Consider the following 27,036-nt stretch of genomic DNA (forward strand, 5'->3'; position numbering starts at 1 on the left):
AAGTTGACCGCCAAAGCCAGTCGCTGACTGGCCATTCTCCATATTTCCTGGCACACTGGAACATTTATCCACATTCAAGGCCTTGATCTGCAGCTTGACAGAGTACTGCTCTCACCTCTGGGCTGACACCCCTGCCTCACACCTTGCTCAGCTTAACACCATGGAAACCAAGGCTTACAAGATCATTCGAATCTTCTGTGATGGAGCTGGGTCTATGGACTTATCAGTTTCTCATTGTAGACAGGTCGGTGGTTTCTCTGTCTTCCACTACATCCTTTCTGGTCTTGCACCTTCACCCTTTTCGTGCTCCATTCCCCCTTCCATGTTGTTGCAGGAAGCAGGCGGTTTGCCAGTAACACCCTTGTGGTGAAACTCTCAAAATCCCAAATCACTACCCACCTCCACTCATTCATTCGACTATTGTTCCCACCTGTGAAAACAACAACTTCCTCAGTCTCTGAGAGTTCACAGCTACATCTATCTTGTCAACCTCATGTGTCCTCCCCTAGCCCTCATTCTTCCCCACATCCCTTATCTCTCCAAGTCTCCCTCTATTCTGTCTCTCAACTCTGCTGTTGGTGTTTTCCCCCCACCCCCCCACCACCCCCCCAACACCATTTCTTTCTACTGTTACTTTTGTTCTGCTATGTCCTCATCCATTCTACATTATAGTACTTCCATGAGCCTCGACATTGTATACAAAAATACACCCCTGGTCATCGTGTACTGTTGGCTATAATGAAATGCTTTTTGTGTCCGTACTGCAATTGAAGTGAGTATTCTTTGTAACTTGACAAGTAATTTCAATAGATTTCTTTGTCTTCTTTTATGCCAGGTGTCTCTTTTACACCATAGAGATGGAAAAGGGGGTTCTATGTTACTGACAAACATACTTCAAGATTTTGTGAGGTTACTGGGAGGTATTACTCCAGACACCATGATTCCTTGCTCACCTTGTCGTCGCCTAACCAAGAACTCGCTATTTTTACCATTAAAGCACGCCGGTGTGACATTCCTACATCTCGTAAGACATTTAAAGAGCTATATGAACGAGGTTCTCACAACAAAAAAGTGAAATGATCGATTGATTACAATATATACTGTATATACAGTATAATGTATATATATATATATATACATATATATATATATATATATATATATATATATATATATAAAATCTTATTGCTATTTTTATGTCTTTTGAGGATGGTACATATGTTTCAGTATTCACTTGGTTTTGAGATGTTCAGCCTGAGTTCAGTTATCGACCTGACGACAGTTAAGTCCAAAAATATTGGCACCCTTGCACTTTTTTCAAATAACTCACAAATTTCTCGAAAAACAAGTTGAAAATGACAAAAGTATTTTGTCTCCACAATTCTTTATTTCATTGTTGATGTTCTGGAAGCTTTATTTTTTATCCAGAACTTAATATATCCTTTTCAATCAGAAAATAAAAAGAAATAGCATTGACAAACTTATTCACACCCAAGACTTTATATATTTGGTCTCACAACCTTTGGACAAAATAACTGCAGTCAAGCACTTCCTTTTGCCATGAATGAACTTCCTACACCTCTCCACTGACAGTTTGTCCCACTCTTCTTGTACAAACTGCTCCAGTTCTCCCAGATTTGAAGGGTGCCTTCTCCCAACTGTTGTCCACAGGTGTTCAATGGGATTTAGATCTGGACTCATTGCTGGCCACTTCAGTACAGTCCATTGTTTTATCTTGAACAATTCGTGGGTGCCTTTTGAAGTGTGTTTGGGGGTCATTATCCTGCTGCAAGAGCCATGACCTTCGACGGAGACCCAGCTTTTTGACACTGGGTTGAACATTGTGCTTCAAAATGCCTTGGTAATCTCCTGATTTCATGATGCCATGCACACATTCAAAGCACCCAGTGCCCGAGGCAGCACAGCAACCCCAAAACATCACTGAACCTCCTCCATGTTTAACTGTAGGGAAGATGTTCTTTTCTTTGAAGGCTTCATTTTGTTTTCTGTAAACATAGAAATGATGTGCTTCATCAAAAAGCTCTACTTTGGTCTCATCTGTCCACATGACATTCTCCCAGAAGGATTTTGGCTTGTTCAGGTGTATTTTGGCAAACTCCTCCAGTTGGGCTTTCTTATGTCTCTCTCACAGCAGTGGGGTCCTGCTGGGTCTCCTACCATATAACCCCCTTTCATTGAGTTGGTGACAGATGGTGTGAGTTGAAACTGTCATACCTTGTGTCTAAAAGTCAGCTTGAATCTGTATTGCAGTTGATCGAGGTGCTTTCTCCACCATTTGAACAATCCTTCGCTGCAATCTTCGATCAAGTTTTTTTTTCTTGTGGCCACATCTCGGGAGGTTGGCGACAGTGCCATGGGCCTTAAACTTCCTGATAAAATTATGTACGGTGGACACAGGAACACCAACGTCTCTGGAGATGGACTTGTAGCCTTGAGATTGTCCATGATTGGCTACAATCTTGTGTCTGACCTCCTCACCCAATTCTCTGGTTTTCTTTCTTTTCTCCATACTCATTGTGGTACACACAGTGACACAAAACAGCAGAATGACTCCTTTTTGCTATTCAAACTGGTTGAAGGAGTGACTTTTATATTGCAGGCACCTGCAACTCACCACAGGTGAGTTCAATTCCAGAGTGAAGGAGAATCACCTGCTTGAAATCTAATTATTTCTAACAACCTCTAAAAGGTGTCAATCATTGTCCGGGCCATTTTAGGATTTCTGTGTTGAATAAGCGAAGATTTGGTATTTTTTTCAGATTTTTTTGTTTCGTTCCACTCCAAACCAAAGAAATACATTTGTGGATACCAAAATATTTTTTAATTTCAGTAATTTTCTGGAAGAAATGATGCATTATTTGAAAAAAGTGGAAGGGTGCCAATATTTTTGGCCACGACAGAATAACTTGTCAAACTGGTGTTTACAACAAATGGTGTCCTTTCCATTGGAGTGAACATTATTCTAATGACCCAGCTGTTAGAAGTGTTTTAAAAATATCCCACGGTGTTTTTCGATGAATAGTTGGTGAGTTCTCCAAGGCAACCTCGCCAATTTGCAAATTCCAGCCCTTACTAGCCCTGGCCCAGAGATGTGATGGTCATTGCCAAGTCCTTGTTTTTCACACTGATATAAGGCTCATCGAGGAGCTTAAACATAAATTACATGCAAGGCAAAGACATGAGTAGACAATCACAAATATATGGGATTTGAACCTGGGTTCATGACATCATGAACTACATCATGAGTCAGTGGTTCATATGGGAACACTAACAGGTCAACTTATCACCAATTTGCCAACAGAAAGACCAACATAGCCCTTCTATAATCTTTAGGGTCATGCGACTGATCAGGATCAATATATTGGGGCATGGATGAGAGCTAGATTGCCACCCTTCGCTGACCTCAACCACTTCTTCTTTTGTGATGTCTATGTGTATTGGTTACAAGGCAGTGTCTACATACTAACTTTCTGAATATGCAATGGAGGTAGAATATGGATGGGGATTTATTTTCTTTACAATATCAAGACTCATGAAAGAACAAGGTGACAGAGGTTGGGAACTGACAGTGAGGCAGTGGGACAACAGTTGGACAATGATCAAGGGGATGAAAAATCGGGATAGAGAGAGATGGAGAGAGAGATTTTCAAAGCAAATAAGAGGGTTGGGTTAATGTCTCCAACTGACCTGTGGTGGTGCCATAAGAGGAGGGATGCATCTGTTTTCCTGCTCGTTAGGCTGTCCTGGGGCATGACCCAATCCTGCAATCACCTGTGTGGAATTCTGCTCAAATCTAACCACATCTTGCTCCCCTGTTATTTTATTTTCCTTGGTGGGTTTATTATTATTTTTTTATACTCTCTTCATTACCAGATCTTCGACTCAGTTGATACAAGTCCATGACCATAGTGGGGAGATGGTTACAATATAGTTCTGATTTAGTGTTTTATGCGTGGTCATTTGTGGAGGCTCATCACATTTGTGCCTCGTGTCTTTTTGGTAATATTTACAATAGACAATTGTAATTATTATTCCTCTCAGTATAATTTCAATGTGCTAATTTATTTTATCAAATTGATAGAACTAGCATGAGGGTGTCATTCTTTCTGTCATTAGTGGGAAGAGCCAGGGAGGTTGTGTGACCATTAGATTGGGTGGGAGAATGAGTTGATGTAAGCATCCACACCCAGTGGTATATTCGTTTGATTTCACCATTTGTTCGTCCCATGTATGCATTGTGGCATGTGCACTCCCTCATGTGTGGATACACACGTCTGACAATACTTACATCGTGTAAAACAAATTTTAAAAATGGCGCATCATGAGCGATTGTAAATCTCATTCATTGACCTTTCTGTTTGGCTGACATTAACACCTAACAGCAATATTGATAACTGCAATAACTGCAGTCTGCATATGGCTTTTATAGTTCGCCTGTGCATTACAGAGCGGGAGATGGGGTTTTGTGTGTGTGTGTGTGTGTGTGTGTGTGTGTGTGTGTGTGTGTGTGTGTGTGTGTGTGTGTGTGTGTGTCCAGACCATAACCTTTTTACCATTGTAGCTTTTGTCATCAAATTTCAAGAAACCCTTCTTATGAGAATATGGAGAAGACTAATTAATAATTGGGTCAAAAGAGCAAAGTCACAGGAAGTACAAATAGGCCTTATTAGCCTGTCTGCCACTGTGTGAGATGGCTGGATTTTGTAATCACTTCCATGTTTCTTTATTGACAATTTCAACTTTTGTCATGAAATTTTCAACAAATCTTTATAATGAGAATATGGAGAAATAAGTTGTTGTTGTTTTTAAGCTGTTGTTTTCATCATCGTTAGTTTAAATACATGTGGATGGGCTTTGCATTTTAAGACGCCTTCTCGCTTTTCATTTATTTTGAACACCTCTTGGAGTACATCAATCATAATACGAGATGTCAGGCTCAGATACCAAAAATGTATTGACGAGCAAAGCCTCTAAATGTCTTTCAAGTTTAGTCAATCTTTGACGAGCAATGTCTTCAAATATTTGTGTCTTGTAGATAATTCATGTACAAGCTCTTCCACAAACATAATTGCTTGAAAAAAATTACAAGGGAAACTCGAAAGTTGAGCAAACAATCCTTCATTGTAATTTTTAGCTTATCTGAAATTTACATTCCAGAGAAGGTATTGTCATCATGTGCCATCAGTCCGTCTGTCCTCACGATACCTGAGGGCCTGATTCCCAGATTTTCAGTTTTTAGCTTGCTAACCCTGTAGTGGCAGCTTGAGCAGGGCTGAATCTATATTTGAATCATCTGGTGATGGAATTTCAAGCAGTTGCAACAACTGCTGGCAAAAATCCAGGGATAAATTGTCTGAACTTGTCTTGAAATGTTTTCAAGTGTTTTTTGACGCTTTCCAACTTGGTTCACTTTTGAAGGGCTGAAGTACAAATTGCTGCCACAATAATGTAAGCACAATGCTTACAAATGATACACATTAAATGTTAATGAAACATCTGTTATCCTAACGACAATGTACAATGGGCAAATTTTTTTTTATCACTCCCATCCTGTAAAATTCAGGAATGATATTCGGATAATAATCTAAATCAGAATGTCCATGTATGTACAACATTATTCAATAAATCATATATAATATTATATATATATATATATATATATATATATATATATATATATATATATATATATATATATATATATATATATATATATATATATATATATATAACCCATCACCTGTAAAGGTGGAAGAAATGCTTTTGGAAGCAATAGATCACTACATCATTGAAATTGCCAAAGATTGTTGACCTCCAACAGAGAGCAAACGCTAAGCATTTTTGACCATTTAACTTCTTTAGTCTGTGTATACCTGGGGCCATTCAAAATATCTATGAAAGAGATACAATCGTCCAAGGCACACCAAAATTACAGGGTGTCCACAAATTACCGTTCCGTAAAATTACCGTAAAAAAACGAATAATGAAATAGGATAACAATGCGGTTTGCTGCCAGGGAAAGAAGATTTCTCGGTTTCATTGACTTTTCTTTGTTTCCAGGTGCCTCACGTGACATGTAACGTCATATTTACTGCAAATTGCAGCGCTACTAGAAAAAGCACAGTGCGTTGCCTCGTTTATAGAGACCTAATAAGCTGCACCGATTTAGTGAAGCTTCAGGACAACCTATGGAAGGCAGCCACCATCGAGAAAAACGATTTGTGAGAGGCACATAAAGTTTATGGAGACTGGAAGCATAAAGCAGGTGAAGGGGCAGGCCAGCCAAACACAAGTGGTGAGGATGTTGAACATGTTTGTGAGTCGTTCAAACACAGGCCATATATGTCCATTCGGATTCGGATGATGATCTTCACAAGTAAGTCATAATAAAAATATACAGTAAGTTGCTAATTGACATTGAGTTGGTTTGTGTCGTTTTGAAAGAACGCCGTTAACACATTCTCGGACAATAGTTTATTTACGTCGAACTAGTCCGATATAATGTCGTTCGAAATTTTTTAGTACAGTGTACATCCGTTCATCTTATACTATTTCATCTTATTAAATTATCTATTTATGTACATACATTAGGCCAAAAAAAAGAAATGTTGCATTGGCGTAACCCGCCCGACCCTACGTTTTTTTTTTGTCTTTTTGCTATCGAAAAATTTTGCCGACCCTATTTTATTGCTATTTTTGTTGTTTTGCTATCGTTTTCAAGTATCTTGTTGATTGCGATCGCGATCGCAAAAACCCGGAAGTGTTTCGGACAGAACCCGCCGACAAAAAGGGTGGTACTCGAGCCGGGGGAGATTTTGGGAGGGATTTATTAGGAAAAAAAAGAAAAAAAAAAAGATCCCGACCGACCTCCCCTATTTTTCAGTGACCCGTTACGCCAATGCAACATTTTTTTTTTTTTGGCCTTATTTCAATCGTGTTCTGTATTGATGTTTTTTTGTTTTGTCTCATATTTACTGAAGTGAAGGTTAAGTTAATTGAATGTGACCAAATGTTTTTTTCCCTGGCAATACATCCCTGCATTACAACACTATGTATTTAGGAAAATTGTCTCTGAATAACATCGTTTCATTTAACATCGCAGTTTTAAGGTACACATCCATGACGTAAATTGGTGACTTGCTGTATATGTTCTGTATGGCAAGCTGTTCGGGTTAGGGTTAGGGTTAGGGTGGCGAGTATGTCCACCCTTTTCCTTCAAAACCATTGAAATTCTTCTCGGGACACTTTCAAATAATTTGGTTTTAAATTTTTGTGGAATGGTGTTCCACACTTTTTCCAAGACCTTCCAAAGATTATCTAATTTTATGGGATTCTTTTTTTACCTTTTCTTTGTCCAAATAGTCCCATCCAGCTTCAATGATATTTAAATCTGGGCTAAGATGGGGACACTCCATGCCTTGAAGGACTATAGCTTCATCTTTCTTTTGCAAATATGTCGTAATTACTCCAGCTGAGTGTTTTGGATCATTATGTCACTGTAAGATGAAGTTTGGACCAATAAATCTTTCACCATTGGGGATAGCATTGTGGATTAAAATTTACTTGTGCATTGCTGCAGTCAATATACCATCAATTTTCAGCAATTTTCCAACACCACTTGACAATATACACCCCAAACATTAATTGAACCTCCTCCTTGCTTAATTGTTAGCTTCAAGCAACGCTCTTGATAAGTTTGTTTTTTGTCATCCCACATATTGTCTTTGATTATGTACAATAATAAATGTCAGTGTGTGTGTGTGTGTGTGTGTGTGTGTGTGTGTGTGTGTGTGTGTGTGTGTGTGTGTGTGTGTGTGTGTGTGTGTGTGTGTGTGTGTGTGTGTGTGTCCTCCATACCTCCAAAACCATGAAACCTAGCAACCTGAAACTTTGCATGCATACTAAGAGAACTCCAAGGAAGTGCATGAGTGAAAATTAGGTGTTTGGGCTCATTAAAACACCCCTTTTGAAGATAATTAACAGCCTTATTTAATTATATCTTTTATCAGGCGCATCCTTGGCCATCTCACTCTCGATGGGGTGCATCCTGGGTTACCTTGCTGGGGTCTGAAGCCAGCATGTTTTTTGACTTGACTCAACCATGCCTTCATTTGGAACAGGTTTCTTAACGATGATTTCTTAACGATTTCTTAAATCCCGCAACGCAACGATTTCTTAACGATGAAGCACTCAAAAAATGTTTTTCACTCTCCTTAGTGATATCATCGAATGCCTGATCTACATTGTCTACCTACGAATTACTGTAGACATCACTTTTGTAAGTGCTATAGCTTTCAAATTAGGAGCTTGGAGCGATTTAATGCTTTGTATGATGCGATTTTCAACAATCTAATCTCGCGGACAAATTTAAGTACATCATCGAAATATAACTTGAGTTTTAAGGATCGGATCATGTGGATGAAATAACTCGAAATCTGAAGTGAGATCTGAAAATGTAAGCAAATTGGCGATATTTAGTTTTTTGTCACTGCTAATCAGCTTGCTATCACTTGCAAAGCCAGCCGTTCCTTATCAACCATTTAATTGGAGTGCCTGCTTGGATGCTTAAACCACTTGCCAAGCACCCTACAGTTGATAGCGGAACAGTTCATGTCCAGATCGGGATGTACAGTCAAAAGGGACTCTCCGCAGGTGTGTGTGCATGCCTGCATGCTTGGTTTCGGGTGCCGTGGTGGCAAAGTTTCATCCTATATCTAAAGATGATGATGGGTGGTTGAAGTTTTAACATTTACCCTCAGCGGCATACGAGCGATCATGTTTTTCTTTATCCTCATGACTGTTTCTGAAGGATTTGGTAATTTTATATGAACCGGGTGTGCTTTACAAAGGTTATATAGTTTCTCTTTGTGAGTTTCAAAACAAAATATATTTGATAACACCCGAATTCCAAGCCGTTTGCCATATGAACATGTTTTCTAAATTACCGAGCCAAATTTTTTCCACCTGTCACGATGATTGACAGCACATCTCATTGAAACGTCTATCATGGAACGTTGTTTTTAAAATTTGTTAATTGAAATTCTGGATGGTACGTGTGGAGATAAACACTGTCTGGATACATCCAGAGACAGAGAGAAGGAGAAGAGGGAAGAGAGAGAGAGAGAGAGGGGGGAAGAGAGACAGAGAGAGAGAGAGAGAGGGGGGAAGAGAGACAGAGAGAGAGGGGGGAAGAGAGACAGAGAAAGAGAGAGGGGGAAGAGAGACAGAGAGAGAGAGGGGGAGAGAGAGAGAGAGAGAGAGAGAGAGAGAGAGAGAGAGAGAGAGAGAGAGAGAGAGAGAGAGAGAGAGAGAGAGAGAGAGAGAGAGAGAGAGAGAGGTGGGAGGAGGGTGCTGAACTGTATTAAGAGGGGTAGAGTGAGGATGGGACAGAGAGAGAGAAAGGGGTTGGAACAGTGGTTATCTCTGCACATAAGTGGCCAAGCACTAATGTATGTGTGTGTGTTGTTCATAAAGCATAACATATTCTCTCTGTAACCCTCCTACCCCCACCCCCCTCTCTCTCTCTCTCTCTCTCCCTTCCTCACTCTCTCTCCCTCCCTCTGTCCCTACCTCTGGACATACCCGGACTGTGGTTATGATTGCACGTATCCGGACGGTGGTTATGTCGGGACAGTGGTTATCTCCATATGTGTCTGGACGTTGGTCATATCTGGGCGGTGTTTGTCTCCAGTCTTTAATCCTAATATGCAATTACACATTGGGACTAACTCAATCGGTCAACTTCCCGACCCAGATCTCAACCAATGGTACTCCATCTCTTCTGGATCTCATTTTGACAAATTTCCCTGGCAATATCTGCTGCTCTTCCTTTGCTCCAATCGGTTCTTCTGACCACGTCCTTGTCAAAGTGGACATCTCTCTGGCTATTATCAGAGAACCACCTCACCGCCGTCGAGTCTGACATTTCACTCAAGCCGACTGGGAGGGTCTCCAAGCAGCCATCAAACTTATAGACTGGTCTCCTATCGCTACTTTCTCCACCATCAACTCATCCTGGGAATTCTTTCAAAGAAACTTGCTCTCCCTCATGCACAGATTTATCCCCTCTCGCCTTCAGTTGTCCTACCCTTCCTCCTGCCCTTGGTTCACTGAAGCTTGTGGTGAGGCAGTTGTCCTGAAACAACTTGCCTTTTCCTCATGGAAAGCAAACCCAACTGAGGGCAATCTCAGTTCCTTCCATAAAGCTCGGAACAAGTGTGTATCTACCCTCAGGAGAGCCAGAAAACAACATCTTTCCAATCTCAAGTCTAAACTCTCAAACCTCTCTCCCTCCTCAAAATCCTGGTGGCATCGAATCAAATCTGTTTCTGGTGTATGTTCCCCCTCCATCCCCTTCCTTACCTCAAATGGCCACACTGCTGATACCGCTCATGAAAAGGCTGAATGCTGAAACTCGGTGTTTGCAGCTAAATCTTGTGTCCAAAACCCATCACTTTCTCCACCCACCTTACCCAGTCGCACCCAACTGTCCCTGGACTCTGTGTCCTTTTCTCCTGACAAGGTGGAGAGCTTGCTGTCAAACCTCGACTCAGATTCTGCAACCGGTCCAGACAGCATCAGCCCACGTGTCCTAAAAACCTGCTCTTCTGCTCTTGCTCACCCTCTCTCTGTTCTATTCACCCTCTCATTTGCTCAAGGTCATGTGCCATCTGCTTGGAAATCAGCAAACATTACTGCCCTGCATAAAAAAGGTGCAAAAACAGATCCCTGAAACTGCAGACCAATCAGCCTTCTCCCAATCATCAGCAAGGTTATGGAATCCATCACCGCTTCAGACATTAAATCCTTCCTCTTCTCCAATGGCTTGATTTCCCATCATCAATTTGGTTTCAGACCAGGTCACTCGACCCTGGATATGCTGCTTCTGCTCTCCAAATAATGGATGGAGGTCCTCAATGCCAGACAGGAAATCCGAGCCGTATCCCTGGACATATCACGTGCTTTTGACACAGTCTGGCACCCTGCCCTGCTCAGCAAACTCTCTTCCTATGATATCCAAGGCCATCTCCACTCATGGCTCGCAGACTTCCTCTCCTGTCGCAGTCAACGTGTGGCCATAAATGGAGTTCTTTCATCCCCTCTTCCTGTCCAGGCTGGATTTCCTCAAGGTAGCGTTCTGGGCCCTATTCTTTTTCTGGTTTTCATCAATGATCTATCCGACTCTCTGGAAAATCCTCTATATCTCTTTGCTGATGATTCCACCCTCCGCCGTACCATCAGTCATCCCTCAGACCGGCAAGCAGCAGCTTCTTCGCTCACTGCAGATCTGGATAAAATCACAAACTGGTCCAACACGTGGAACATGTCTTTCAATCCGGACAAATGTCACACTCTCACTATGTCTCTCCGAAAGGACCGTTTAGAAACCCCCCCCCCCCTATCCACTTTCTCAACAATCCTCTGGAAGAAGTCCTTTCTTTCAAGCTTCTGGGTCTCACTATCTGCCATGAACTTTCCTGGGAAAGCCACATTTCAAACCTCGCCTCCAAAGCCAGTCACCGACTGGGAATCCTCCGTCGTGCAAAGTCCTTCCTCGGCCCACCTGAGCACCTGACCACTTACAAACCTTTCGTCCGCAGCGTGATGGAGTACTGCTCTCCCCTCTGGGCTGGTGCTCCTGCCTCCCACCTTTCTCGGCTTCACACTGTGGAAACCAAGGCATTTTGGATCATTTGCATCTCCCGCAATGAGGCTGAGTCTTTGGGCCTCTCACTCTCTCACTGCAGGCTGGTCGGTGGTCTTTCTGTCTTCTCCTGTCTCCTCTCCAGCCTCGCCCCCCCAGCTCTCTCTGCGATTTGTCCCCACCACATTTCCGCAGGTCGCTCAAGGTCCGCCAACAACCCCCTTTTGGTAAAACTCCCAAAATCACGAATCACTGCTCACCTTCACTCTTTCATTCCTCTTTTTTCCTGCCTTTGGAATAAACTCCCTCACTCTGTTCAATCCCATTCTTCCCTCCAGACCTTCCAAACAACTGTTCACCACCACCTCTTATCATACCCTCTACAAATCCTCCATCTTTTCTACCCCCGATAATCCACCCAAGCCCACCTCCTTCAAATTACCTGCTTTCCTTCCTGAAAGTCCCTGTAATGTCCATCTTCTATTCCCCATGTTCCCCACCCCATCCCTCTCCTTTCCACAGATCTCCTAATGTCTCTGTTCCCCACTGTTTTGTCCTTCCCACTCCTGCCCCTCTTGTCTCATGCACCTCTTGCTCTGCGTTGTGTGTTCGCTCTCACACGAGCCTCGACAAGGTATCCAAAAAAAAAAAAAATTCAACGCTTGGTTGAATTCACTACCCCAAATCAATTCAAACAGTTAATCCTAATAGATATGTATTCCGCTGTACGAAAGGTAAGAGTTTAGATTGATAGATGTGTGGAGAGGAACACCTGACAATGAGTCAACAATTTGATTTGTAATTGTGATGGGTTAGCTACAACAACACCTCATACTCGTTCATGTGTAGTTTACTTTGAGTTGTAATGATCACAAGTTTTTGAATATTCTTGTCAATGTGAATGAAAGCTTGGTTTCTTTTCACCAAAACGAAGAAGAATATGAAGAACTATTCATTTCGTGTCTTCAGACACATCAGGTTGCCAAGGCAGTTTTCCATTGGCTTGGAGACACACTCCTGGACAGGTCACCACTCTGACACATGACACCCCAATGGCTCATCCTTCCCTCCCTGGGGAGGGGCTTCTGCTCCACACTGACGAGAGCCAACAAGCCCAAAGCATGTATCTGTGGAAGTTCCCTCTTTGGGATGGACTGATCTATAAAATTGAGAATTAAATTGTCCTCCCGGTCATGACTGTAGTAAAATCGTACGGAGATGTAGAGAGCTGTAGCTCTGCTAATCTTGTGCAGAATAGTTAATTTGGTGCAAAATAGGTGTAGCTTATGCAACTTTTAGCCAGAAGAGCCTTCACACACACACACACACACACACACGCACACACACACACACACACACACGCACACACACACACACACACACACACACACACACACACACACACACACACACACACACACACACACATGCAAACATGCATATTGTTGCGGCGCCAGGGTTGCGGGGATACTACGAGGGAGGGAATGTCCCTGGCTTCTCCCCGGACTCACCGGGAATCGCAGGCCGTCGCACACGAATAAGTTTGTGTTGCGGCAGGTCGCTAATTGACCGCGAATGCCAATAATTTGACCACATGACCCAGTGTCCTCCATCTGACTACCGTTTAACTGGGAACACACAGTCGCCTTATCGGAGAATCGCGCCCTCATTGCGTACTTGCGTTACTTACCGTATCAGTTGCAGTCAAGCGGAGCTGCCAAGTACACACCAGCTCAAAAGTAGATTTTGGAGGTATAACTTCCTGGCTATGCTAATGTGCGGACAACACTGGACCAATGGAGGAAAAGAGGAAAATGAAAAGAAAAAAAACATTATACATTTATAACGAAGCAAATTAATTTTAACAAAACGAGGGAAATTATGTGGCACAATATGGGTTTATTCACAGATGTACAGCAGGGAAAAGCAAGGAATTGGTGGGTACGACAAAAGAAATGCAATATTCACAAAATAAGACAGTGCAGATTTACCCCGATAAACTTATATAGTTTTAACTTTCACTATACATGACAGACACCATCACATACATACACCCGAGGAAAATTAGAGATAGCCCAGAAAGAGGAGAGGCAGTTGAGGAGAAGCGACTTTGTGGTACCTGGCGCGGTTGGCGGACCGGCACAACCCAATCGCTGAGGAAGGGAGTGGAGGGAGGAAAACTGAAGATGTCAATGGTGTGGGACTGAGAGTTGCGAATGTACAGCATATCGTGCGGTGTGGTGTGAGAGGTGTGAGTCAGTGAGGTCACTCTGAAAAGAATGGTTGTTCGGGACGAGCCCTTGCCAATTGTCTTGTGTCCACAGTGGACAAGACATAGATGGAAGAGAAGAAGCTTGAGAGAAAGACTTTAACGGAGATGTGTGAGGGTCTGTAAATATGAATGCTGGCTGCTGGATGCATCTGAAAACTGAGCGTCGATGACCCGAGGGTGATCCCGGCCCGTTCTGGCAATCGCTTGCTCCACACCGATCTCCTTGCTTGGCTGCTCTGCCCTTTCCTCCTGGTCATGCTGACTTGTGGCGAGATTTCGCTCGGACGCTGGAGAGTTCTTGGGTGACCACCTGTGGAGCCAGGGCGAAGGAAGTGCAAGCGCTATCTAGCCGAATTACTCCTTTTATGGAGTCTGAGCGAGGGAAGAGCTATGAATCAGATCAAACAATCCTGTCGGTGTTTCCGAGCTCCCCCGTTGGCACATAGCAGTCGCCCCGCCCCATGCCATAGCCATGCCCCACCAGGCTTCGGAATCGAAAATGGTTTAATTCGCTCTTGTGCTGTGCCATATGTCGGAACTCCATAATTAACATGGGGCGAGAGTCTTTTGGAAGCGCCCTCTGGCCCCGAACATATTCTGGACTCCATTTAAGTGTGGTTATTTGAGGAAAACCCAGAGCTATCCGTACATCTTCGAATGAACCCCAGTACACGCCTGCGCTTCGAGTTACATGCCAAAACACCCCGATTCTCATTGACCTTGCTCCTTTGGCATCCTCGGAGACTGTGGTGAGCGTCCAAGGGATTGATGGCAGTTGCGGTGGTTATAAGGTGAGAGAAGCATTGTGGCATTTGTGGTGAAGCGATTGGGATGGATGGTTATACATGTTGAATTCTGGTGAAGAGGTTGGGGTAGATTATCGTAGTTGTGGCGTTTGTGGTGAAAGTGTGGACGTAAGTTATTGTGGGGATTTTTAGAAGACATGGGGAGTGGTTATGTTGCAGCATTGTGGTGAGCAGAATAAGGGTCTGAGGTGAGGCGGCAGTTGGATTTTGGCGCACAGTTTAAATGTAAAATGGCGCGCGTATGCAAATTATATTCACTGTGTCTTCTTGCGCTCTTGGCGTCACCCTCATGCTGCATGCGTGCTTGCGTAGTTTGTGTATGAGGTAAAGTAAAGCATTACTACAATAAAAGAAAAGAAAGAATAGAGTATTGAAGACCAAATTCAAAGCCCTACGCAATGCATCTTTACCATTTACCCACTAGACATTTGGAAAGGACTAACTAAACAAATACTCATGAAATAACTGTCTTAGGATCGCTATATGTTGAGTGCCATTGCCTCGGAGGAGTGACGGTTTTACAGAACCGCACTCCCCCGATCTCCATTCGACGTAGTCCTATACGGAAGAAGCATGCTGACTCCATGACAAGATGATGACGTCATGCACATAAATTACACCAACACATCACCTCCAAACTAGGATGCATCCGGATGGTCCTCAAGCCTTTGCAGACTGAGATTGGAGTCAGCGTGTTTCTTTAGTTGAATTTAATGTTCTTGGCTGTCAACCTTCTAACTTGTGATCAGCAGGGCAGAGACAATGTGCTCGCGTGGCAGGCAACACTTGTTGCTGGCGGGTCGTGCAGCAAGCGTTGTGATGGGATCTGCCATCTGTTCCCTGCTGCCTCATCAAGTTCGGGGCTTCGAATCAGTTGTATTAACTAGAAACACCCGCTCCATGCAGGAGTTATCAAGGGGTCATGTTATTATATTTATGCGTATTTTACTACAAGGGATCCCAGGATTACACACCCAAAAATGGTTGCGATTGGTTCAGCTGTTTTTGCGGTACCAAGGACAGACAGACGGTGAATTATAGTAAGATGAGCCTAATATGATCACAAATAAACGATTCACAGTATGTTGTCCTGATGAGCCCACAACAAGGGCAAAATCTTGATCGACATCTCTTCGTTCGTCTATCTGTGACCATAGGCTTTAATCTCAGTCTGCAAAGGCTTGAGGACCATGGATACCTCCTAGTTTGGAGGTGATGTGTTGGTGTAATTTATGAGCATGATGCCATGATCTTGTCATAGAGTCAGCATGCTTCTTTCGTTGACTATACATACATATCTATGTGTGTGTGTGTGTGTGTGTGTGTGTGTGTGTGTGTGTGTGTGTGTATGTATGTATGTATGTATCTATATATATATATATATATATATATATATATATATATATATATATATATATATATATATATATATATATATATATATATATATATATATATATATATATATATATATATAAAATGCCTGGTGTTGGCGCAGTGGTTAGGGCAGTGGCTTGGGACCCAAGAGGTCCTGAGTTCAAGCCCCGTTGGGACACTGAATTAATATATGTATGTAAATATATATATGTATGTATATATATGTATATATGTATGTATATATATATATATATGTATATATATATGTATATATATATATATATGTATATATATATATATATATATATATATATATATATATATATATATATATATGTATGTATATATATATATATATGTATATATATATGTATATATATATATATATATATATATATGTATATATATATATGTATATATATAAAAAAAAACCAAGTCGAAAACACCAGGGGGTTGACTCAGCCTGCCATCCTTCCGAGGTCGGCGAAATGAGCACCAGTTGTACTGGGCCCAGTGTATGCCCCGGTTAGAATAGGTGTACCATATCCCTGTGTGTCGTAAGAGGTGACCAGGGTTGCGTCAGGAAGGGCATCCGGCGTAAAAACCTATGCCAAATCATTATGCGGACAACAAAACGAATTTCCATACCGGATCGGTCGAGGCCGGGGTTACCAACGACCGCCACCGGTACCGGTGGTCAGCAGGGTACCAGTGGAAATTGTGCTACTGCTGGGTGAAGGAGGAGAAGGAGACGTGGAAGGCGAGTCCGGAGGCAGTGGGAGAGGGGGAAGGGTAGAAGTGTGGAGGTGAGAGTTGGAACTCTGAATGTTGGGACGATGACTGGCAAAGGGCGAGAGTTGGCTGATATGATGGAGAGAAGAAAGGTGGACATACTGTGTGTACAAGAGACCAAGTGGATGGAGAGTAAGGCGAGGAGCATTGGAGGTGGTTTCAAACTGTTCTACCATGGTGTGGATGGGAGGAGAAATGGTGTCGGGGTAATCCTGAAGGAAGATTATGTCAAGAGGGTATTGGAGGTGAGGAGAGTGTCTGACCGAGTGATGAGTGTGAAGTTGGAAATTGAAGGGGTGATGATGAATGTCATCAGTGCATATGCCCCACATATGGGGTGTGAGATGGAATATAAAGAAGATTTCTGGAGTGAGTTAGATGAAGTGGTGGAGAGTGTATCCAAGGATGAAAGAGTGGTGATTGGAGCAGATTTCAATGGACATGTTGGGGAAGGGAATAAAGAGGATGAGGAGGTGATGGGGAGGTACGGTCTCAACAAGAGAAATGTGGAAGGGCAAATGGTGGTAGAGTTTGCAAAAAGAATGGAAATGGCAGTGGTAAATACGTATTTCAAGAAGAAGGAGGAACACAGGGTGACATACAAGAGTGGAGGAAAGTGCACACAGGTGGATTACATCTTAAACAGGAGATGCAACCTGAAAGAGATTAGTGACTGTAAGGTGGTGGCAGGGGAGAGTGTAGCTCGACAGCATCGATTGGTGGTCTGTAGGATGACTTTAGAGGTGAGGTTGAGGAAGAGAGTGAGGGCTGAACCAAGGACCAGATGGTGGAAGCTGAAGGAGGAAGACTGTTGCGTGAAATTTAAGGAAGAGATGAGACAGGCGTTGGATGGTGGTAAAGATGGGTGGGATGATTGGGCAATGACAGCAGAAGTTGTGAGGGAGATAGCTAGGAAGGTACTTGGTGTGACATCTGGACAGAGGAAGGAAGATAAGGAGACTTGGTGGTGGAATGAGGAAGTACAGGAAAGTATAAGGAAGAAGGGGTTGGCGAAAAAGAAGTGGGATAGTCAGAGAGATGAAGAAAGTAGGCAGGAGTACAAGGGAGTGGCGTCGAAAAGCAAAAAGAGAGGTGGCAAAGGCCAAGGAAAAGGCATATGACGAGCTGTATGAGACGTTGGATACAAAAGAAGGGGAAAAGGATTTATACCGATTGGCAAGACAGAGGGACCGAGCTGGGAAGGATGTGCTGCAGGTTCGGGTGATAAAGGACGCAAATGGGAATGTGCTGACGAGCGAGGAGAGTGTGTTGAGAAGGTGGATGGAGTACTTTGAGGAGCTGATGAATGAAGAAAATGAGAGAGAGAAGGTTGGAAGAGGTGGAGATAGTGAATCTGGAAGTGGGGTGGATCAGTAAGGATGAAGTGAGGACTGATATGAAGAAGATGAAAAGTAGAAAGGCGGTTGGCCCAGATGGTATACCAGTGGAGGCATGGAAGTGCTTAGGAGAGATGGCAGTGGGGTTGTTAACCAGATTGTTTAATAAAGTCTTGGAAAGTGAGAGGATGCCGGAGGAGTGGAGATTAAGTGTACTGGTTCCGATTTTCAAGAATAAGGGTGATGTGCAGAGCTGTGGAAATTACAGAGGGATAAAGTTGTTAAGCCACACCATGAAGTTGTGGGAAAGAGTAGTGGAAGCTCGGTTGAGAGGAGAGGTGACGATCTGTGAGCAGCAATGTGGGTTTATGCCAGGAAAGAGCACCACTGATGCGATGTTTGCTTTGAGAATGTTGATGGAGAAGTATAGGGAAGGCCAGAAGGAGTTACATTGTGTGCTTGTGGATTTAGAGAAAGCTTATGATAGGGTGCCAAGAGAGGAGTTGTGGCATTTTATGAGGAAGTCGGGAGTGGTGGAGAAGTATGTGAGGATCGTGCAGGATATGTATGAGGACAGTGTGACAGCGGTGAGGTGTGAGGTCGGAATTACGGACCGGTTTAAGGTTAAAGTGGGATTGCACCAAGGATCGACTCTGAGCCCTTTCCTGTTTGCAATGGTGATGGACAGGTTGACGGACGAGATCAGACTGGAGTCTCCGTGGACTATGATGTTCGCGGATGACATCATGATCTGTAGGGAGAGTAGGGAGCAGGCTGAATCGAGTCTTGAGAGGTGGAGGTACGCACTGGAGAGAAGGGGAATGTTAGTCAGCAGGAGTAAGACGGAGTACATGTGCGTAAATGAGAGGGAGGGTGGTGGTATGGTGCGGTTGCAAGGAGTTGAGGTGGGGAAGGTGGATTGGTTTAAATACTTGGGATAAACTGTCCAAAGTAATGGAGAGTGTGGGAGAGAAGTGAAAAAGAGAGTGCAGGCAGGATGGAGTGGGTGGAGAAGAGTTGCAGGAGTGATTTGTGACAGAAGGGTAGCTGCAAGAGTGAAGGGGAAAGTATATAAGACGGTAGTGAGACCAGCTATGTTGTATGGTTTGGAGGCGGTGGCACTAACAAAAAGCAGGAAGTGGAGCTGGAGGTGGCAGAGTTAAAGATGCTGTGATTCTCGTTGGGAGTGACGAGGATGGATAGGATAAGAAATGAGTATATTCGAGGGACAGCCCAGGTAGGACGGTTTGGAGACAAAGTGAGAGAGGCGAGATTGAGATGGTTTGGACATGTGCACAGGAGGGAAACGGAGTATATCGGGAGAAGGATGTTGAAGATGGAGCCGCCAGGCAGGAGGAGAAGAGGAAGGCCAAAGAAGAGGTTCATGGATGCGGTGAGGGCGGATATGCGGGTGGTTGGAGTGTCAATGGAAGATGTGGAGGATAGATCGAAATGGAGACGGTTGGTCCGCTGTAGCGACCCCTAACGGGAGCAAGCCGAAAGAGGAAGAAGAAGATATATATATATATATATATATATATATATGTATATATATATATATATATATATATATATATATATATATATATATATATATGTATATATATATATATATTTGTCGAGACGTCGATCACCCTTCACTGAGGCATGAGGACGTCAATATGCTTGAGAGAAAAATGTTTATTATCAATACATGTGGCCACACGGAGAGCAGAAAACCAGGAACTCCAATGAGCAATTGAGGAACCTCAGAGAATACTCTGCCCTAATAACCGAGTCACTCCCTTGTATATGTTTATTTTTGCCATATTGGCTTATTCCAGCACACAATAGCCCTTCCTTTCATAAAAGGATCAGCTGGTTTACAACTGGCTTATGTCCTTTCAACACCAGTATATTAAGTAGATAAGGAAGATTTTGCTGGGAAGAAACAAAAGCATTTAACAAGTCTGGAGACGGCAATGGTTCACGAGCGGTATTTGACGATGTAGATTGTTTCTGAAGTCAAGGATGAGACAATGTGATAATTTTTGACCAAGTTATAAAAATGATCAACATGATGTGGTACGAGTGATTATGAGCTGCAAAATGTCGAAAACCCGGTTTCGTTCAATAACTTTCAAAGTTTGACCTTTGCATAACCTTTAAAGGTCACAAAACAATGTTGTAGACATTAAAATAAGGAAACAGGATACGTACTATAGCTTATTGGAGTTAGTTCGTCGAAGAAGGTCGAAAACCCGGTTCGATTCCCACAACTTTGAAAATTTGACCTTTGTGTACTTTAAAGGTCAAGGATTATGACCTTTATTGCAAAACTTCCTCTGGAACATTCCAGGAACAATATAACGTCATATAGGCTATATGGCATTTCGCACTCCTCGGATTATCCATACTTTGATGAAATCAGCGTAAAAACAAACTTGAAGGGGGCGCCACGGGCAAGGTGTTCGAGATAGAGCAAAATGGTTTCAAGACTTTAGGTGGGGAATGACCTCAATATTATGCATAAAAAATATTGTCATCCTTGCTCTCAAAGTTTGGGCAGTCGTATGATTTTTTATGTCAAAATTCGCAATTTTCTAAGTTTGTGACCTTGACCTTGGGACGAAAATGAAAAATCGAGCTCTGTGGGGCTATGCAGGTAGCCTGGTGTTGGCTTAGTGGTTAGGGTGGCGGCTTGGGATCCCAGTGTCCTGAGTTCAAGCCCCATTGGCTGCTGAATTAACACCAGGGGGTTGACTCAACCTGTCATCCTTCCGAGGTCGGCGAAATGAGTGCCAGTGTACTGGTCCCGGTGTATGCCCCGGTTAGAATAGGTGTACCATATCCCTGTGTGTCGTAAGAGGCGACCAGGGTTGGCGTCAGGAAGGGCATCCGGCCATAAAACATTGCCTCACAAAAAGCCAAACCCCTGCACAGCAGGGAAAAATGGCTGTAAAAACGGTCATTTTTTTATTATTATTTTGTGGGGCTATGCAGGTGCCATTGGGCTAACTAAATACCGAAACCCCTGTCAGATTCGACAAACCCCCAAGGAGAAGATGCAAATTGAAATCGGCTACCCCCTAAAAACACGTTTTTTGGGCGTGGCTCCGCCCATAATGGGCGCACCATGCCCATTCTCAGGAAAACACAACTAGATTATGATACCTCCCTCCAAAATTTTATCAGGATCGGATCAAAACCCACGGAGCTATGCTCGGGACAGACAGACAGACAGACACGCACCAATAACGAATATAGTGGTCACTTATTTTTTTGTGAAAATATTTTTTCGTGAACCAAAAGGTACAAATCCCAACATTCCCTCCTATTGTTACTTTAAGAAACAATGTTTTATTAAATCACAACCAAGCATCTTCTTATTTCAGGTAGGCAGATGACCCAGCTCCATGGTGCAGACAGACCACTTCCTGGGAGGAGTTCCATCCTTCCGGGCAACAGCCTCTCATCTCCAGATGGTCTCCATGACGGTCGAAAGGCTCCCCCTGCACCGTTCTCACCCAGGGAGAGAGCCACCTATCCCACTAAAGATGGGATCACGTGCCAAACCCTCTGATTAACAAATCACTCTGTAAAATCTTCATTCAAAAACTGCTCAGGCTCAAGATCTGAGTCTGAACTTGTACTTAACTGATGCCCATCCATTTCCAGTTCCATTTTAACATTTATGCCAGAATCTACAGCATCTTGGTCCACATCCACATTTACATTTTCATCTTCCTTTTCCAACATTATATGCAAATCATCATTCTCAAGTCTAGCCACTATGAGCAATTGAATAAATTCCTCATCTTTAATCACAGGTGCCTGGTGCATAAAAGTATACATATTACAAGCAGGCAATACGTAGATACATAGGGAGCAGGGGTAATGGGGGGGGGGGGTGGGGGTGTACAACAGTGGTTATGGGTGGTGTGGGGAAAGTGCCCTGTTTATTGAAAAGTCCTTTTCCCTCACCCCAGCTAAGGGTGTCATCTCAGGTTCGGGCTTGGCTTCGGGATTCTTGGGTGTTGACTTCGGATGCCCTCCTGCAACACACTTTTGCAAGCCAGCCATAATGGCTGCTATGATTATGGACAATATAATGAATATTCCAATTAACACAGCCAATCCTGTCAGCAGGAACCAGAGGATGGTTCCTCCCCAACCTCCAAACAATCCCTACAACCATGCTCCAATTTTCCATCCTGGATTGTAATCATGATACTTTGCAGCCTCCTTTCTTATGTGCCCTGCTAGGTCATGGAAATGTACTGTTTAATGATGCCTGCGGTTCCACGAGATTATTCATTCGTATCCTTATAGCTATCCTTGTCCCAGTAATTTGTCCCTCAATGGCTACTTTTTCTTCGCCATCCTTGGCATAATATAAAGATATTGCTGAAAAAGTTTTCAGTGGATGTCCAGTTATCCCTTCACGTAACACCATACCTCATTTCAGGCGTACAGTGCCTACTGGGCATCCATCCTGTATCACACGGGGTGCATAATTATATGGAAGGGTCAAATAACTGTTTGTCCCATCCACGCCTTTCTCATGCAATTGATCCCGATGTTTACCTTCTTCTGCCCTGCGTACCCTGTCACAACCCATTCCTTGCTTCCCCTACTCTCGACCTGCCAAACATTCTGCTCTCCATGACATTCCCACAATGTCTTTACTATCCGTTATTGTCCATATTATCACAATTATGCACATGCTAATCAGAAGCACTGCTACATATGTCATGAATCCCCAGTAACGTTTTTCCCACTTGCGGATTTCCTTCATTCTCTTTCAGACTTCCTGAATGCTTTTTGCAGTGAGATGCGTGAGTTCTTCATTGCTTACGTTCTCACTTGGCAGCTGTGTTGGGGACCAATAATACCTGGTGGGGTCCGGTCCAACATGCCTTCAAGTGCATTCTTCCACTTGAACACCTTGATGTACACCCAGTCGCTGGGCTGGATGCCATGGTGTTCCTCCGCAGCCAGGTCTGGTAGCGCTTGTTTGACCTGCGAGTCAAATTCTTTGACAACCTTTGTTAGAGCAGCACAGAAATTGATCATTGTTTCCCATCATGTGAATGTACATTTGTTTCAGGGTTAATGGGGGCAGTTCACACCCATTCCTGAAATTCCCTTTGCCATTTCAGCTCTTATCAAACGAAGCAAAAATGTATTTTCGCACACCTCTCACCAATTAACTAAAAAGCATGGAAGTTCCAAAATGCACTGACCTGAACACAAAACACACACGCTCACGTCCATGTATCTGCCTGCAGCATTTCAAATAATGAGCAACCTGTACCTGTATGCTCTAACATGTGGCGCCCTCTGCCACATCTGCATTGTTGGCTCACTCAATGCCACGTTTCAAATCCATAACACTTACCATCAACTTTAAATCTTTCTCCTAACCAGCACACGAGGTACCGCAATGTCCAACAAGACATCATCCAACTACAAACTGCCACAACCAAATTAGCCAATGATGCAACTAACCATTCACATTGATGCCATAATAGCTTTGTTATGCTCAAAGAATTGTCGTTTTTATATGTTGATCCCAGTGCACTTGTGATCAACAGATAAGAATCAAGCAATATCTTTTAGCTTCACTATTTTACCTCTGACAGTAATTTTCCCACAAAAATGTTTTATTTTTGCCATATCAAAACAATTTTGTCTACAATCAAATTTCTCTCAAGTAGGTTGGAACAAGCTTGTGGGATTGAAGACAAGCCGCCAGCCTTTACCCTTCAGGCAAAGCACACACATTCCTTCACTCCACATCAGGGCATCCTTTCCCCCCGCCCCACTTTTTCGTTGTTTTTAGCTGCAGTGATCACGAGCAACTTTTGCTTCATTTTGACATAACCTCTCTACACTGCAGGCGAGAGTATCGCCTGGCACATGATGCCGATATCTTTGTGTGCACATCAGTGTGTTTCCACCCATTGGGGAAATCAAATCACGGATTGTCTGCGGTTCATTTTGACATTCCAAAATTCATTCACGCAGTGATCTCAGTTCATGTTCCTTAAACGGTTGATATACTAATATAGCGGCTTGTGCGCCTCTTCCTTGAACCCCTTCTGCCGCCGGTACTGCTGGCGTGCCTGGAACAATTTCTCGCATGGGATAAGTGGGGATGGGGGGCACCGCTCCTTGAGTTATTTTACTTCCCCCCACACATATATCATCCTAATCCTTACGTGGGATCCCAGGATATATAGACTTATACGGTCACCCAGATGACGGGTTGAACAGCTGACGCGGTGTAGCTGACTGAGGTAGTCCGAGTGGTTTATATGCCGGGGGTTGGGGTGCTAATGGTACTGTATTGGTGTTAGAGTACCCCTGCCCCGGTGCTGCAGACACCGGGAGGAATGGTAAGCCATGTCCTGGTATTTGGCGACGTGCCGGCATAGATGCTCCCGCATCCTGAACTTGCCGTTCTGCACCTTCTAATTGACTCTGAAGCTTCAGCACCTTACCCGCCAAGGTTGCCTGCTTGGCTGTGCTTGGTCTCTCAATTACTTCCTCTTGCCATAACCCAAATCCCTGCCAATTTACTGGCGTTTGTTTCATGGATAGTCTATGGCGTCTTCGCAACTCTTTCCGCAGATTCTGCACTACTGGCAGGTCAAACGACCCACCCCTTGCCATGGTAGGCTATCCTTAACCATACATTCTGTCCAGCAATCTTCTTGTCTCACTGCTACCATCCCATGTAATTTAAACATCTGGTAGGCAGGGGTATCTCGAGGAAGTTCTTTCTTCTCCTCTCGTTTTCCTGAGTTGTTTCCCATTTTCACTGCTGAACCCTTCCTGGAGTTTTCTTGGGTCTGACGCGGCAGCCCTTAGCCATATGCCCTCGGCCCTCAAACCCCCCTTTCCGGACCTTAAGATAGCTACCCCTTGATAGACAATAAACAATTCTCTCCACACTTATCTTAACTGGTTATTGGGCGAGGACGAGGGGCAAAAGCAGGGATGGACGAAACCTGGGGTGAGAAAGAGAGTATCTAATTTAAACTCCCCAGCACAAAGGCTTACCTTATTCAAATTGGTCACCAGCTTTGCTCTTTGGTCACCAAGGGTCCATCCCCACCTCTCCTCCACCTTGTCTCGCCCCTGCTCGCTGTGCCAATTGTCAAGTCGTCGATCACCCTTCACAGAAGCATGAGGACATCGATATACTTGAGAGAAAAATGTTTATTATCTATCAATACATGTGGCCACATGGAGAGCAGAAAACCAGGAACTCCAATGAGCAATTGAGGAACCTCGGAGAATGCTCTGCCCTCATCGCCGAGTCACTCCCTTATATATATTGTTGCGGATTCGCGCCCGCCGGCGTGCGAACGGCCACGTAACTCGAATCGCGGCACGTCGCCCACCGGACGGACAATCCCGTCGTGACCCTCTCGGACTAACGCCGGGAACCAGTCACGGGTGGACCTTTCGGCCTCACCACGATCGTGCCAATCAGCCCCCCGCGTGGGATAGGGTTGCTCACCAAATTCGACCTACCTAAGTACCCACACGGAGGGTAGACCGGGCGATCGCACCTCGCCGCAGGTCGACTTCGGACACGGGCCACTTTAAGCGACCCGTTCCGTACTATCGGGATAACCGAGCGGTGTTATCGTCGGCCTCGACGGTTCGATTAATTATCGGGCGTTTTAGCCCACGACCAACCCTTTACGTGAAGTAAGATGGAGATTCAATAGAGGAAAAGACGAAGCGAAGCGGGAAAACAGTTCAACATAAAGCACATTTATTTCACGATGAACGGGAAGCACACATATACAATTACACCAAAAGCAAATGTAAACGAAGAAGAAACACAATATTACACAAAAAGCAAATATAAAAGAGAAACACAATGCAGATCTATTACCGACTACGCGAGCACACGGCAACACTTTTGCAGTTTTACTTCACAGACGGCGCCGACAACACATATACCCAAAGCAAAAGAAAAGGACCACCCTCAAGGATGAGGCGGGCCTGGGGCCGAGACCGCGTCGGGCCTACCCGTCTGGTGATGAGCCGCGAAATGGCGCTGGCGCCCCGACTCCGCGGGCCTCGCTGGGACTGCCTGGTATGGGGTGGGGACGGGGCCCCCTTCTCGCACTATCTCAGCGCGGGGGGAAACAGGAGGGGGTTGTTGATGCTCGGGGGGGGGTGGATATCTCCCTGTCTCGGGTCCCGCGACGAGCGTCTCCACCACGACCTCGGTCGCGCTGCCGGCCTCTCCCTCCGCAGCTCCCCGACTCCGACACGAGCACCCCCTCGACCGTCTTCGCCGCCGCCACCTCTCCACAGCTCCGTCCTCTTCACTCTGACTACTACCACTTCTTCCCAGCTCCACCGACAACTCTTCTGACTGACGAACGCGGTCGTTTATATCCCCCGTGGCTTCGCCCCTTCACCTTCGACCCTTCACCTCTAACTGGCTCCCCATTGGACCGAGGAAAAGTGGGCGTGAATGCTTTTTGATCCATGAATTTGCATATAGCGACCACACTCCAACGTACCTGGAGGCGGGGCCAAATCGCCCCACGCTCACCGATAGGACGGAACAGAAGTGGGCGTGAGTCGTTTTTGATCCGTTTTCTTCGGAAAGGCCGGCGCTTTTGCACCCCTGCTCGGTGCGCGCCCTGCACGAGTCCAGTATCGGTGCCCACAAGCGGCGCGGAAATGGCGGCGATGCGATGGTTGCGAGAGCGAGATGTGACGGTAAAGGTCGTGGCTGTTGGCGTTGTTGTTGTGAAGCGGCGTTGCGGCTGG

The 27,036-nt window shown here is 44.3% G+C and overlaps 1 protein-coding gene across 2 annotated transcripts in view; it reads left to right on the forward strand.

Moving 5' to 3' along the window:
* The window catches only part of LOC147031305 (uncharacterized), a 114,859-nt gene that overhangs the window by 42,187 nt on the left and 45,636 nt on the right, over nucleotides 1–27,036 (forward strand). Inside the window, exon 6 of one of the 2 annotated variants that reach the window (XM_085861471.1) lies at nucleotides 23,037–23,229. In XM_085861471.1, the coding sequence (XP_085717597.1) occupies nucleotides 23,063–23,229 (167 nt within the window). In that variant the 5' untranslated portion in view covers nucleotides 23,037–23,062. Of the gene's footprint in view, nucleotides 1–23,028; nucleotides 23,230–27,036 lie in introns of those variants that run through there. The other variant, XM_085861480.1, reaches the window with a different exon arrangement.

This window comes from Eptatretus burgeri, chromosome 2 (assembly GCF_056783735.1).
Source record: "Eptatretus burgeri isolate ZD-2024b chromosome 2, Ebu_testis_v1, whole genome shotgun sequence".
NCBI classification, from domain to species: Eukaryota; Metazoa; Chordata; class Myxini; order Myxiniformes; family Myxinidae; genus Eptatretus; species Eptatretus burgeri.